Source organism: Microcaecilia unicolor, chromosome 1 (assembly GCF_901765095.1).
Source record: "Microcaecilia unicolor chromosome 1, aMicUni1.1, whole genome shotgun sequence".
NCBI classification, from domain to species: domain Eukaryota; kingdom Metazoa; phylum Chordata; class Amphibia; order Gymnophiona; family Siphonopidae; genus Microcaecilia; species Microcaecilia unicolor.
Genome location: NC_044031.1, coordinates 230,305,119 through 230,319,829, shown reverse-complemented (window position 1 = coordinate 230,319,829; position 14,711 = coordinate 230,305,119). Strand labels below are relative to the sequence as shown.

The 14,711-nt window shown below is 41.0% G+C and overlaps 1 protein-coding gene across 1 annotated transcript in view; it reads left to right on the top strand.

The window, feature by feature from the left end:
- TMEM245 (transmembrane protein 245) overlaps positions 1–14,711 on the top strand; it is a 342,105-nt gene that overhangs the window by 94,867 nt on the left and 232,527 nt on the right. The window contains 2 exon segments of the mRNA XM_030204645.1: positions 4,556–4,705; positions 4,708–4,755. Of these exon segments, the coding sequence (XP_030060505.1) occupies positions 4,556–4,705; positions 4,708–4,755 (198 nt within the window).

The following is a 14,711-nucleotide window of genomic DNA, read 5'->3' as shown; positions in this document are numbered from 1 at the left end:
GATGTTATAATATATAGTTTATGATTTATTAAAAATTCTTATACCGCAAGGCTTCAACAGATCACAGCAGTTTACAATTTAAAAACAACAATTAATTGCCATTAACAATTTAGACAGGATGGAACCTAATACATACAATCCAGTAGCAATTATACCAAATAGTCAGTATATACTTAGAAAATCTTATGTAGATACTCCATAATAGTCGCTGCCAACTCCGTTGAGTAGCAGGAGCCAAAAGCCATAGTAAAATAACGATCTTTTAATAAGGCTTTGAGGTCTTTTATTAAAGATTAGCTTGAGTAATCTACAGCAGGACCCATAGGAAAAAGATGGACCCTGCTGCAGATAACTCGAGCTAATCTTTAGTAAAAGGCCCCCTAAATTTTTTAAAGGAGCCCTTGCTCCTAATTACACTTGGGAGTCTATTCCATAAAACAGGCACTACCCAGAAGAACACTCTCTCATGAGTAGATGCCCATTGAGCTTTTGAGAGCAAGAGACCACCAATTTATCTAAAGCTGACCTCAGCATCCTGCCAGGTCTATACAGTAACACCATAGATGCAAGATAGGATGGCACCTTTTGTGTAAAGTTCAAGGGCTAGTACCATTAGTTTAAATTGCAATCTAAATTTCATCGGCAACCTGATGAATGAATAGAGGAATTACACAATTATACTTTCATGCACTATCCAATTGCCAAATAGCAGCATTCTGCAATATGTGTAAGCATTTTAAGTTGCAAGCTGAGTTACCAACATATATTACATTACTGAAATCCAAATAGGGTATTAACAATGTGTGAATTAAATTGTGTAATGCATACTCATTAAAGTATGACTTAAATGATTAGTTGACATAATAGATGTTGCTTGATGGTGACTAGTAGCTGTTGCTGGCTACTTAAAAATAAAAATTTTATAAGTTACCCTGAATAGTGTGATTTATACTATAAATGGCTGTGGACAAACCATATAGAATGAATCAGACCTTGTACTCTTCTTTGTATTGAGACTCTGGTATCATTTTTTTATTTCCTAGAGTGTTGCTGTTGACTGTAGGACTTGATGAAGATTGTGTGCTTGGTGTGGTTTGGATTCAGGGTTTTAGAATATTGACACCCCCCCCCCCCCCCCCCCCGAAACAATTATACTATTCTTTTGCAGAATCTGCTTTCATCTACCTTGTAGTTGATGCATATCATTAAAATGAAAGGATTCACACTGTAAAATCTTACTCAATGTAAGGTTACTCAAAGTAATTACTATTTGGCACTATTGTAATAGTTTAGAAAAACCTTTTCAGAAAGCCAAGAAATTCCAAGTGAAAACAAAATACAACTGAACTCTGAAATACCATCTGTGCTATCATGAGAGCAGATACCCACTTGTATATATGGGTATGACTTCCAAACAGGCAATATCTACATCTAAATACCCATATTGGATTTAAAAGAAATTAATATCTGCTGAATATGAACATAACCTGTAATGACATGGTTATTTGTGGGTTGGAGCTCACATAGAGGAATGTACAGTAGATGAGGAAAGCTGTTTTTGTTTTGGATTTTATTTAATTTGTATCCTATTTTATTCTTTTACATATGTGGTTTTATTTTGTAGATGTATGTAATAGGTGTGTTGTACATTAATTGCTGATTATTTTTAATATTGTTTTTATGTAATGTACCTTGAATATGGTTCAATCAAAAAGGTGCAATTTAAGTTTATTATTAAAGTGGCATAAAGGATTGAGGGACATTTTTGATATGACGTCTAAATCCGAGTTTGTACGTTTTATGGAAAACGTCCAAAAATCTTAATGAACATGGCCATTTTCAAAACAGAAAAACGTCTTACATTTTGTTTTGAAAATGGCCATTTGCTAGACGTTGTGCTCAGTGCATCTATCTTTTTGGACCATTTTTGGGAAAAAAAAGTTTAATTGATAAATGCATAAAATCAAGTCATTGGGATGTAGGAGAAGCCAGCATTCTTAGTAAACTGGCCACACAGACATCCCAGCAGAACATTGGGCCAACCTAGAGGACACTGCAGTAGACCACACATAAAAGGTCCCAGGTACACATCTCACTGTTACCTCCTTATATTGTATGGTGAGCCCGCCAAATCCACCAAAAACCTACTGTTCTCAACTGTACATCACTACAGTAGCCCTTATGGATGCAGGTGTCACCTATATGTGGGTACAGTGGGTTTTGGAGGGCTTACACTTCCCACCAAAAGTGTAACAGTTAGAGTGAGATATGGGCTGGGATCAAACCTTAATCCTTCTAGTGGTCATCTGGTCTTTTAGGACACCTTTTCTCGATTTAGTCCGTGATTAAAAACAGGTCTAAATCAAAGCATCTAAATTGTTCCATTATGACAGAAAAATGTCCAAGTTTTGGGAGCACCCTTATCCTACCCCTGACATGCCCCCTTGTGATTTGGGGACACTGCAGATGAACTGCACAGAAAGAATTTAAAATATGTTTTGAAAATTGCAGTTTGGACATTATGGAAAATAAAATGGTCAAATGCTGCCAAGTGTCGCTTTTTGAACATTTTTCTGTTTCGAAAATGAGCTCCTATGTGTCATAGTAGTTTGCTAATCGTAGAGTTCAGAAACTAATGAGAGATAAATGCTTAGATTTCAAATGTAGTATTTTTATATTTATTTATTTAAAATCATTTATTATACCACTCTACCCACAATTCTATGCAGTTGTTATTCCATCAGTGTTTGTTATAAATCATACATTTTAATAATATAGAGCAACTATCGCACAGACAGATAACTCATAATGTTATCACCACAGCATCTCAACAGCAATCATCACATGGACAGACAAATCTCTTACATTATCATCATTACATCCCAGTAACATAGTAGTTAGGCAAAAAAGAATTTAGGAACCCATTTTTCTTTGTAGAATACTAGCGTAATAGCAAAATTACCTGCCTATAATTTAAGCACAAGTACTAACGCCAGGTGTAGAGCCTAAGTTCCAGTGATACATGCATAACTACTTACCCCGCATACACTCCATCCAGACACTACCTTTGTGTATACCCACTTGCAAAGTACACACTATGTAAGATTTGCATTTAAAGTGGAATATTGGCATATACACATGTATATGCACACACAAGCATAGTATTCTAATCATTTATGTGCATATTTTATAGGTATTTGATATATTGCTTTTAATGCCACAGTATAGCACAGCAGTGTACAACAAATGGAGGGAAAAGGGACTGACTAGAGAGGGAAGAATTGGAGGATTGGGGTGAGTGAGAAATGTAGTTTCAGACCTATTAATTCCAGTAGCATCCTATCCAATTAAAAATGATGAATTACTCGGTAAAAAATGGAGTCTCAGACTTATCAGTTCCATAAATAGCATAAAATTATGGCAGTTCTTTACACCCTGGTCATTTATTCTCTGCTGCAAATATACAGCCCTTCCTGGCTATCCTATTTCTTTTAAAAAATACAATCCGGCCGATATTCAGTGCTGTTTAAGTTAAGTTTGAGCTAGCAGAAAAAAAAAAAAAAAACCCCTGGATATTCAATGCCAGTCACCTGAAATGGCCCGGCACTGAATATCTGGGACAGTACCAATCATGCCACTTATGCCGGCTGCCTCCAGCGGTCTGAATATCGGGCCTAATATCTCCCCCAAACCTTTGTGTGTGAAAGAAGCCCGAAAAAAATCAACAAAACATAATTCCTGCTCCCTACCGTTATAAAAATTGAATGCCAGATCAACACTGTAATGCAGGGATGTAACCAGGATTACTTTTTTTTTTTTTTTTTTTTAATGGTGCCAGAGGTAAACATTTAACATGGGTGGATAGTAGGAGTTCTCTCAATGACCAGACGTGAATTCAAAGTGGTAGGTAGGGCCATGGCCCACACAGACCCAACCACAGGTACACCCCAATAGGATTGTTTATGGGCATGGGCATGCCTGTAAATGTTGAGGACAGGTTGAACTGGTGTACCTGTTACTGATTGTGGCTGAGAACTCTATTTGAACAAGGTCAGCAAGATTAGGAAATAAAAGTAAAAGTGAGTGCCTCTTTCCCTTTCCTGTGATTGGAAGATATGTATATAATTTTTTTGGTAAGTAATTGATGTAGGTTTGTTTTGCTTTTCTGTGTTTTATTTATTTGCCTTGCTTAGCTTATGAAAATTAAAATTTGTTCATTCTCTTTAGTATCTGTTCTCTGTTTTTTGGTAGCATTTGCTAAAGGTGTAATTTTAATTTTATAACTGGGTGCCTCCATTTAGACACTTTGGGGCTGCACAGTAAGAACATATTCTATAACTGAGCCTAAGTGCTTAGGTTCCGGTATAGAATACTAGAGTAACCACTGTTGGCATGCCTAAGATCTAGGCACCTGAACATAAAGCCAGAGATGTGAATAAATAAAGTATTCTCTTAGTTACTCACATATATAGGAGCCCTGCCCATGCTTTGTCCCTGTGTATGCCCCTCTTGAAAATGCAATCTATGTAAAACTGTTTTTCTCTTTAACTCACAGGATCTAGGAACAACAGTGATCCTCTTCCCATATCCTCTTCCTCATCTGCATCGCTTGTCAGGCAAAGGAGCGAGATTGGAGCATTCTTTAAAAAAAAAAAGACCAGCGACATTTATTTTGTGTTACTGATGTGGGCCATCATTGTAGTCCAAATTGGCTGAATTTATGGATTGTGCAATTGCTTCCGGTTCCTGTTGCAGGTTGTTATTTATTTTTACTAACAGTTAAAATACCATCATTTATTGGTATGTACTGTTTGTTTTTGTTTTGTCATTGGGGAAAATGTTAAGTTGCTTTCTTTCTAGTCAAGTAGATTCTTTTCAATTGGGTCATATCACCATGAGGGGCACTGAGGAAAACAAAATTCTGGAGCTTTCTAGAAGAGACTAGAAATCTTTTTTAGTAATATGCGGGGTGTGTTAACAGTGGCTCCATAGATTCAATTTTCTTTTTGTTCCCCTCTGCTGACTTCGACATATTCTAACAGGCTTTGTTGTTTAATTTCAGCATTCACATATTTCTTCCTGGCTTCAATCATAAATTTTGTTACAGCTTCCAAATTATCCTGTTCTAGGAAGAAGATTTTATACCGGTTCTGGATTTCTGACAACCTTATCATAATGCATTATGGCACTTGCAGCACGGATTCCAATGGGTAGAAATACTTGGGGCTTTTTTTGTGTCGGTACGCGCCGGTACGGTGTGCTGGCACCTTTTTTCCACCTGCTGCAGTCCTGACTTTGAGCTTATCTCTCTCTCTCTGTCTCCATGCATTTCAGGTTGTATGTAATTCTGCTATGTCTTGACATTATAAGCTGTTACCCAATGTTAACACAGGGTTGTATTTTGGCCACTGTTTGACACAAATGTTTTTAGGCACCACTGGGTCTCTTAATTCAGATGCTGTGCATATTTTTATGCAGATGACATTCAACTTCTTGGACCTTTCTCCTGGAGTAAAAGCATAGACATTTCAAAAGGGCAACTATGATAAAATGAAAAAAATGGTAAAAAATAAAATTAAAAAGCTAGAAGGAGTAGCTGCAAAGGTTGAGAGTTTAAATCAGGCTTGGGCATTATTTAAATATACCATCTTGGAAGCTATGAGCAGATGTATTCCATATATTAACAAAGGTGGAAGGAAGGTTAAAATATGAGATGAAAGAGGCTGTTAGAGCCAAAAGAACATCTTTCACAAATGGAAAAAGGATCTGACTGATAAAAAAAACAGGAAGCAGCATAGGCAAGCTTAGATGTAAAGCTTTGAAAAGGAAGACTAAAAGAGAATTTGAAAAGAAGCTTGCTGTAAGAGGCAAAAACTTATAGTAAAAACATTTCAGGTACATTAGAATCAGAAAGCCTTGAGGGAGTCAGCTGGACCAATTTATCATCAAGGAGTAAAAGGGAAACTCTGAGGACAAGGCCGTAGCAGAGAAACTAATTGAATTCTTTGATTCAGTAAGGAGGATGTAGAGGAGCTACTTGTGCTTCAAATGGTATTTAAGGTGATGATTCAAAACACCTGAAACAAATCTTCATGAACATGGAAGATGTAATAAGCCATGTTGACAAACTAAATCAACCTAGACATATATACTCAAGGGTACTGATAGAACTCAAAAATTAAATTACATATCTACTATTATTTTTATTTACTTATTGGGATTTATTAATTGCCTTTATGAAGAGATTCACCCAGCAGGTACAGTTTAACATAAAACAATTTTGTTAGCATAACAATAGTAAACTAACCAAGAATAAACGTAAATACAATAAAAGAGATAAGCTTGAAAACAGTAAATTGAAACCTAATAATAGAGCTACCATGAAACAGTATCAAAAATATATAGATTTAACAGCACTGGAATTCAATTACCAGAGATATAATACAGTGTTAGTATAACACTAATGATACACCTAATAAGCATGCATTAGAACATTCAACTAACATAGATATGATGCTAAAGATTTTCTACAATACGGCTTACCATATCAGTGAGGGGCCAAGAGCAGATATATGATGGGAACAAGATGTGTGGTACAGAGTCAGTTGGGAGAATTTGGTGGTTAGCTAAACTCAAGGCAAGTTCGATGGATAGTTAAGCAAGAGATAATGAACTAATCTAAGTTACAGTGTGCGTAGAAAGCTAGTCCAGGTGCAGAATGAGTGTATAGTCAGTCACCCTATGTATTAAAGGCTTGGGAGAAGAGCCAAGCTTTCACCTGCTTAGTAGAGGTAGTCTCCAGTTATACATAGCCCCTCTGGGAGTAAATTCCAGAGCATGGGGGCTACTCCTGAGAAGGCTCGCTGGCAGTTATCACATCATACAATTTCTAATCTGTAGCCTATCATTTAAATTATCCATGGTACCTGAAGATTGGAAAGGCCGCAGAATCCAGTGTGAAAAACCTTTGGTTCTGCATCAACATCGGCATCTGCATTGAGAATGGTAGGAGATTCAGTACTTGACACAGAACCTGCATTGGCATCAACATAGGGTACACTGACGCAACATCCAAGAGGGTCTGACATCGATACTGTGACCGCTTAAGGACTGTGTCCTCTCCGTCAGTGCTGCATGCATCGAGGAACCTTCAGCATGAAAAACTTAAGAAGTATTGCCATCATTCTCCCTCCAGACACTCTGCCAACACCTCCCCTGCATCTACATCTTCGATGCATGGGAAGCGTACATGCCGCAGTGACCGCTCTCTTTCTTTCCCATCGAGAGCCTTCAAGGACTTCGAGATCTCCTACATAGTAACATAGTCAATGACGGCAGATGAAGACCTGAATGGTCATCCAATCTGCCCAACAAGATAAACTCATTTTACATGGAATGTGATACTTTATTTGTATGCCCGAGTTTGATTTGTCCTTGCCATTCTCAAGGCACAGACTGTAGAAGTCTGCCCAACACTTTTCTTGTACTAAAAGTTCTGAAACTAACACTGAAGCCCCTTAAAATTTACACTCCAGCCCATCCATATCTATTCAGCACTGGTTTTGCTTTCCAATTACTGGCATTGCTGCCCAATTTCTGCTAAGATTCCGTAGATCCATTCCTTCTAAACAGGATTCCTTTGTGTTTATCCCACGCATGTCTGACTTCCATTACCGATTTCATCTCTACCAACTCCCACGGGAGGGCATTCCACATACCACCCTTTCCGTGAAAAAATACTTTCTGACATTACTCATGAGTCTGCCCCCCTTCAACCTCAATTCATGTCCTCTAGTTCTGCCACCTTCCTACCTCCAGAAAAGGTTTGTTTGCGGATTAATAGCTTTCAAATATTTGAACATCTGTATCATGTCACTGCTGTTTCTCCTTTCCTCCAAGGTATACATGTTCAGGTTGACAAGTCTCTCGTACGGTTTGCAATGCAAATCCTATACCATTTTTGTAGCTTTTCTTTGCACCGCTTCCAGTCTTTTTACATTTTTAGCAAGATACGAGCTCCAAAGCTGAACACAATACTCCAAGTGGGGCCTCATCAGCGACTTGTAGAGGGGCATCAAATCTCCTTTCTTCTGCTGGTTATACCTTCTCTATGCACCATAGCATCCTTCTGGCTGCAGCTGTCACCTTGTCACATTGTTTCTTCACCTTCGTATCCTCGAACACTAACACCCCAAGATCTCTCTCTTGAGTCGAGCTTACTAATCTCTCCCCTCCTATTCAGTATCTCTCTTTTGGGTTTCTGCACTTGGCATAAAATTTTAACTATGTACCAAACTTAACAGAAACTTTTTTTTTACTATTTTTATATATGCTCTTATAAACAAAATCACCCTTATCTGTGTACAAATTATTTACTATATGTTAAATAAATAGTGCTCAGTAATACCATACTACTCTGACATGGGTTGCCCTTAGTAATATTTGGTTAGCAATATCATAGCACTGTGACCCTGCCTTCCTCCTTTTGATGCCTTCCCATGCCAACATCTCCTTCTTCAGGTATTCCCCAATTTTATCAAAATCAGTACGTCTGAAATCCAGTAATTTGAGTTTTGTGCACACTGCCTTTGCCCTTATATCAAACCATATCGTGTGATTATCACTGTTAAATAGGTGGGCACCCACCTGGATATTGGAAACACTTCCTCCATTTGTGAGCACTAGGTCCAGCATAAACCTTTCCCTCTTGGGTTCCGTCGCCATTTGTCTGAGCAAGGCACTTTGACAGGCGTCCACAGTCTCCCTACTTCTTTCCTATTCTGCGGACAGGACATTCCAATCCACATCAGACAAGTTGAAATCTTCCAACAGTAGCGCTTCCCCTTTCATACCAATCTTTTCAATAACTTTTATCAGATCCTTGTCTAGCTTCTCTGTTTGTGCCGGAGGTTTGTAGATAACCCCCGTGTGGATACAGGTTCCATCTTCTCTTTCCAGGACAATCCATAAAGCTTCTTCCTTTCCCCAGGTTCTCCACATTTCATTTGCTCTGACGTGGAGGGGCATAATCGACCGCGAACGCCCATCTCCATGGGTGTCTATGTCCGAGAACGGGTACGTGAAGGAGTGGGACAGACCGTATTTTCAAAAAAAATGGGCGTCCATCTTTCGTTTCGAAAATACGGTTTGTACGGATCAAAATGCCATGGATTTAGTCGTTTGTGAGCTGGGCGTTTGTTTGTTTTTTAGCGATAATGGAAAATAAAAACACCCAGTTCAGAAACGTCCTAATCCAAGCCATTTGGTCATGGGAGGGGCCAGGATTCGTAGTACACTCGCCCCCCTGACATGCCAGGACACCAACTGGACACCTTAGAGGTTTGTGCAGCGCTGCTTATGCCTTGTAGCGCTATAGAAATGCTAAATAGTAGTAGTAGTAGTAGTGTGGTGGACTTCAGAAAACGCTCCCACATGCATAGCTCCCTTACCACGGGTGCTGAGCCCCCAACCCCTCTCCCCCCAAAACCCACTACCCACAAATGTACAACACTACCATAGCTCTTAGGGGTGAATGGGGCACCTACATGTGGGTACAGTGGGTTTTAGAGGCCTCCCATTTACCAGCACAAGTGTTACAGGTAGGGGGGGATGGGCCTGGGTCCCGCCTGCCTTAAGTGCACTGCGGTACCCACTAAAAGTGCTCCAAGGACCTGCACACACGCAGGCCTCTAGGACTTGATCCTGCTGTATAACCTTGGCACACTAGTTGACACCTGAAGACTAATCTCTTTGAAAAAGTCCTTTATTTGAATAAGCACCTTTACTCACAGTTAACTGCAGATCAGAGGTTGTGCCCCAGTAGCAAAGAGTCTTCCTGGTACTGAGATTAGCAGTAGGTCAGAGCTGGCAGAATGCTGTACATTGCCCTCTTTCAGCAACATTCAAGGGAAGAACTAAGTTCTGTAACGTGGCTAACACATGAAAGGGATCTAAAACTATGTTACAAAAATGGCCACTACCTCATGGACTACTGGAAACAAAACAGGGCACACTCTGACCCAGTAAGCAGGGGAAAAGCACCATGGGAGTAGAGCCTACCAACATCGTGAGCATTTAACACAAGCTATTGGAATCACGGAGCCCAATACCCTACACCCACCACAATGCATTGCTGATGTGACTCTGCAGTGCACATAACAGAAAAGGTGTGACACTCAGCAGAGAGCCACATCAGAACCAGGAAAAGGCTGTCAGAGGATAAAACACATTCTGCTGTCATGGAGGTGGGTACGGCATTTAAGGCTGGCATAGAGGCTGGAAAAAAAAGTTTTGAAAGTGTTTTTTTTTTTTGGTGGGAGGGGGTTAGTGACCACTGGGGGAGTCAGGGGAGGTGATCCACGATTCCCTCCGGTGGTCATCTGGTCAGTTGGGGCACTTTTTTGGGACTTGGACCTGAAAAAAAAGGGTCCAAATAAAGCGGATCAAATTCTCGTCTAAAACGCCCTTCTTCGATTATCAGTTAAAGACGCCCATCTCTCCTTGGCAGATAACCACGCCCCAGGCCCGCCTTCGCCATGCCTCCGACATGCCCCCGTCAACTTTGTTCGTTCCTGCAACGGAGTGCAGTTGAAGACGACCAAAATCGGCTTTCGATTATACCGATTTGGTCGCACACGGGAGAAAGACGCCCATCTCCCTATTTGGGTCGAAATATGGGCGCCTTTCTCTTTCGAAAATAAGCTGGATAGTCTCTCATATACATCTCCACTCCTCCACCTCTTCGGCCCTCTCTATCCTTCCTAAAAAGATTATAGCCCGGTATAGTCACATCCCATTCATGGGAATCATTGAACCACGTCTCTGTAATAGCAATAATATCCAAGTTTACTTCAAACATCAGGGCTTGCAAGTCTTGAACCTTTTTACCTAGACTATGAGCATTTGTGCTCATTACGTTCCACGTGCTTAGTGAGTTTAGGTGGTTTTCTATATTTAGATGACCTTTCCCTCTGCCATCATGTTTATTCTGGGGATGACTTTCTGAATTCCCTTGTATCCTTTTGAGGGGCATAATCGAACGGGGTGCCCAAGTTTTCATGAGGGCGTCCTTGCAGGTCGTCCTTGGGAAGGGACGGGGAAACCCGTATTATCGAAACAAGATGGGCGTCCTTCTTTCATTTCGATAATACGGTCGGGGACGCCGAAATCTTAACATTTAAGTCGACCTTACAAATGGTCATCCCCGGTTTTCGGCGATAATGGAAACCGAGGACGCCCATCTCAGCAATGACCAAATCAAAAGCCATTTGGTCGTCGGAGGAGCCAGCATTCGTAGTGAACTGGTCCCCCTGACATGCTGGGACACCAACCGGGCACCCTAGGGGGCACTGCAGTGGACTTCACAAATTGCTCCCAGGTGCATAGCTCCCTTACCTTGTGTACTGAGCCCCCCAAAACCCACTACCCACAACTGTACAACACTACCATAGCCCTAAGGGGTGAAGGGAGGCACCTACATGTGGGTACAGTGGGTTTCTGGTGGGTTTTGAAAGGCTAGGAAAGAGATCCGTCAAAAGACGGAGAACTCAAAACACCACACGGACAACAACACAATGAAAAAAAGTGGGAGGATGACCAAGGATTCCAAAGGCTGAGAAGATGTATAATAAGACACAACGTTGTGTTTCGGCCGTTAGGCCTGCATCAGGAGTCTTGTTATCAAATACCTTGGGAGCTATTGATGAAGACAATTCTCAAAACAAAGATGGTCTTTAAAAAGACCGTTGTGGAGGTAAGCGCTCTTGGTGGGCTCAAAACAAAGAGGGTCTTTAAAAGGCTCACATTTACCACCACAAGTGTAACGGGTAGGGGGGGAATGGGCCTGGGTCCGCCTGCCTGAAGTGCACTGCACCCACTAAAACTGCTCCAGGGATCTGCATACTACTGTCATGGTGCTGGGTATGACATTTGAGGCTGGCAAATAATATTTTTAATGCTTTTTTTTAGGTTGGGAGGGGCTTAGTGACCACTGGGGGAGTAAGGGGAGGTCATCCCCGATTCCCTCCAGTGGTCATCTGGTCAGTTCGGGCACCTTTTTGAGGCTTGGTCATAAGAAAAAATGGACCAAGTAAAGTCGGCCAAGTGCTCGTCAGGGACGCCCTTCTTTTTTCCGTTATCAGCCAAGGACACCCTTGTGTTAAGCACTCCCCAGTCCCGCCTTTGCTATGCTTCTGACTCGCCCCCATGAACTTTGGTCGTCCTCGCGATGGAAAGCAGTTGAGGACACCCAAAATCAGCTTTTGATTATGCTGATTTGGGCGACCCTGGGAGAAGGACGCCCATCTCCCAATTCGTGTGAAAAGATGGGCGCCCTTCTCTTTTGAAAATAACCTGCTTGTCACCCCTGCCTTCTAGTTTAAATGTGTAGAAACATAATGTCTGAATTTCTCCCCAAGGATCCTTTTTCCTGTCACAGAAAGATGTAGCCCATCATTACAGTACAAGCCTGTTATATTTCCACGTATTACCCCATGCTCCTATATATCTAATCTTCTTCTTTATACCAAGACTCAAGCCACTTTTGGAAATTCTCTGTTTTGCGTAGTCTTTCCTCTCCCTTCCCCCATGTGGGATTTACTTCAGAAAAAGCCACAGTCTGAACCAAAGATTTCAGTCCCTCCCCAAGCTTCTGGAACGCTCTCTGTGCTGTAAACTTGCTATTGTTGGCCAGGTCATTTGTCTCCAGGTGAATTACAACATCAGTATGTGAACCCTTGCTCTCTTCTTCTGTGCCTGCACAGGCTATAACTTGGGCTGCATCCACACAGCTCAGCTAGTACAGATGCCTACTCTTCAGGAGGAAATCTGGGCTGTGCTCAAAGAGGAGCTCTCAGGGCTACTACATACACAGTCTATGCAGGTTTACTGTATGTTTGTGCCAGCCTCAGCCCAGCCTTTCAATACATCAGAAAGATAGTTACGGGAAAGGTCTCGCACACCAGCTCAGCATTGACTGTCGAGGACACCACAAACCCGACTGACGCATGCGACGACATTGGCAGAGGAGACTTATCTGCCTAGACACACTCCTATGTAGAGCCAATGCCCCAGATGACACACTCTTCCACGTAATTCCCAGGAACAGTATTTTGAAGAGCCAGAGTTAGACCCACAGGACCTCTCAGCTGAGGAGTCCTATGGCATTCCATTTGAGCCTTTTCCGCCACTTGAGAGACGTTAGTTTCCTCCAGAAAGTATGTCCTTTCCTGGCTTTGTCCATGAGATGGCCCCAAGCTATACCTTTCAAATTGGAGATAAAGGAAGAACTTCTTTCAGAACTCTAAAGTTCTAGATTGACTCTCCTCCTAGAGAAGGAATCACTGTTCCACTTTATACAATTATGAAGAATACTCTGATCAAAAACTGACAATTCAAGTTGCGCCAAAGAAAATTGATACAATGTACAGGATACAGAAATGCACTGGGTTTGAAAAAAACGCAGTTACCCCATCGTTCCTTAGTTGTGGAATCTGCTTTAAAACATGCACTGCAAGATTTCATGCTTCTACTCCTCTAGACAGAGAAGCTAGAACATTAGACTCTTGAGCAGAAGAACATTTCAGGCCTAAATTCTAACCAATTGCACATTAGATTATCAACTTTATTCCACAGTTTTCTTAGTCTGTTATACACTCTCTTTTGCAGACTTCATTCCTCCTAAAAAGGCTGCTGAGTTCCTCCAGCTTCACAGGAAACTTCTAGACTGTCGTAAATATCTTACAAGGCAGGGCTTTGATTCCTTTGTTTCTTCTCATAGATGTTTTTAGAACATAAGAAAAGCCATGCTGAGTCAGGTCGAGATCCACTGAGCCCAGCAACCTGCCTCCAACAGTGGCCAGTTTGGGTTATAATTACCTGTCATATCCCAAAAAGCAGATTTGTTTCCATTAGTTAACTTCCAGGGATGAATAATGGCTCTCCAAGTCTACCTGGCTAATTATTTACTGTGGACAACTTCAGGAACTTTCTAGTTCTCTTTTGAATATACAAATAGTGCCGCTGTGTTGGTCACTTTGACCACGTCCTTTAAGAACAGATAGCTTAGTTGTGTTGTATATTAAAAAAATACGAAATTATGATTTTTTAAATTGCTGGTCACTAGTTTCTAAGAGAGTCCTCTTGTTTTAGTGTTTTTACAGGTTAAACAACCATTCCTGTTCAGCAGTTTCACCCCACTCATAATTTTGTAAAGTTCTGTTATATCCCCCCCCCCCCCCTACACAGTCATCTTTTCTCCAAACTAAAAACTCCTAACCTTCATAAGGGAGGTGTTCTATCTCCTTTATCAGTTTTGTCACCCTTCTATTAAATCGTTCTTGAGATGGGGAAACCAGAACTGCACGCGAAGTGTGGATTCACTAGAAACTTATTTAGAGACATAATGATATTCTGTTTTGTTCTACATCCTTTTTCTGATAATTCCTAAGATTGTATTTACCTTTTTAGCAGCCATGATGCACAACAACAACTTACTACTACTACTTAACATTTCTAGAGCGCTACTAGGGTTACGCAGCGCTGTACAGATTAACAAAAAAGGACAGTCCCTGCTCCAAGGAGCTTACAATCTAATGGGCGAAATGTCAAGTAGGGGCAGTCTAGATTTCCTGAATAGAGGTATGATGGTTAGGTGCCGAAGGCGACATTGAAGAGGTGGGCTTTGAGCAAGGCTTTGAAGATGGGCAGGGAGG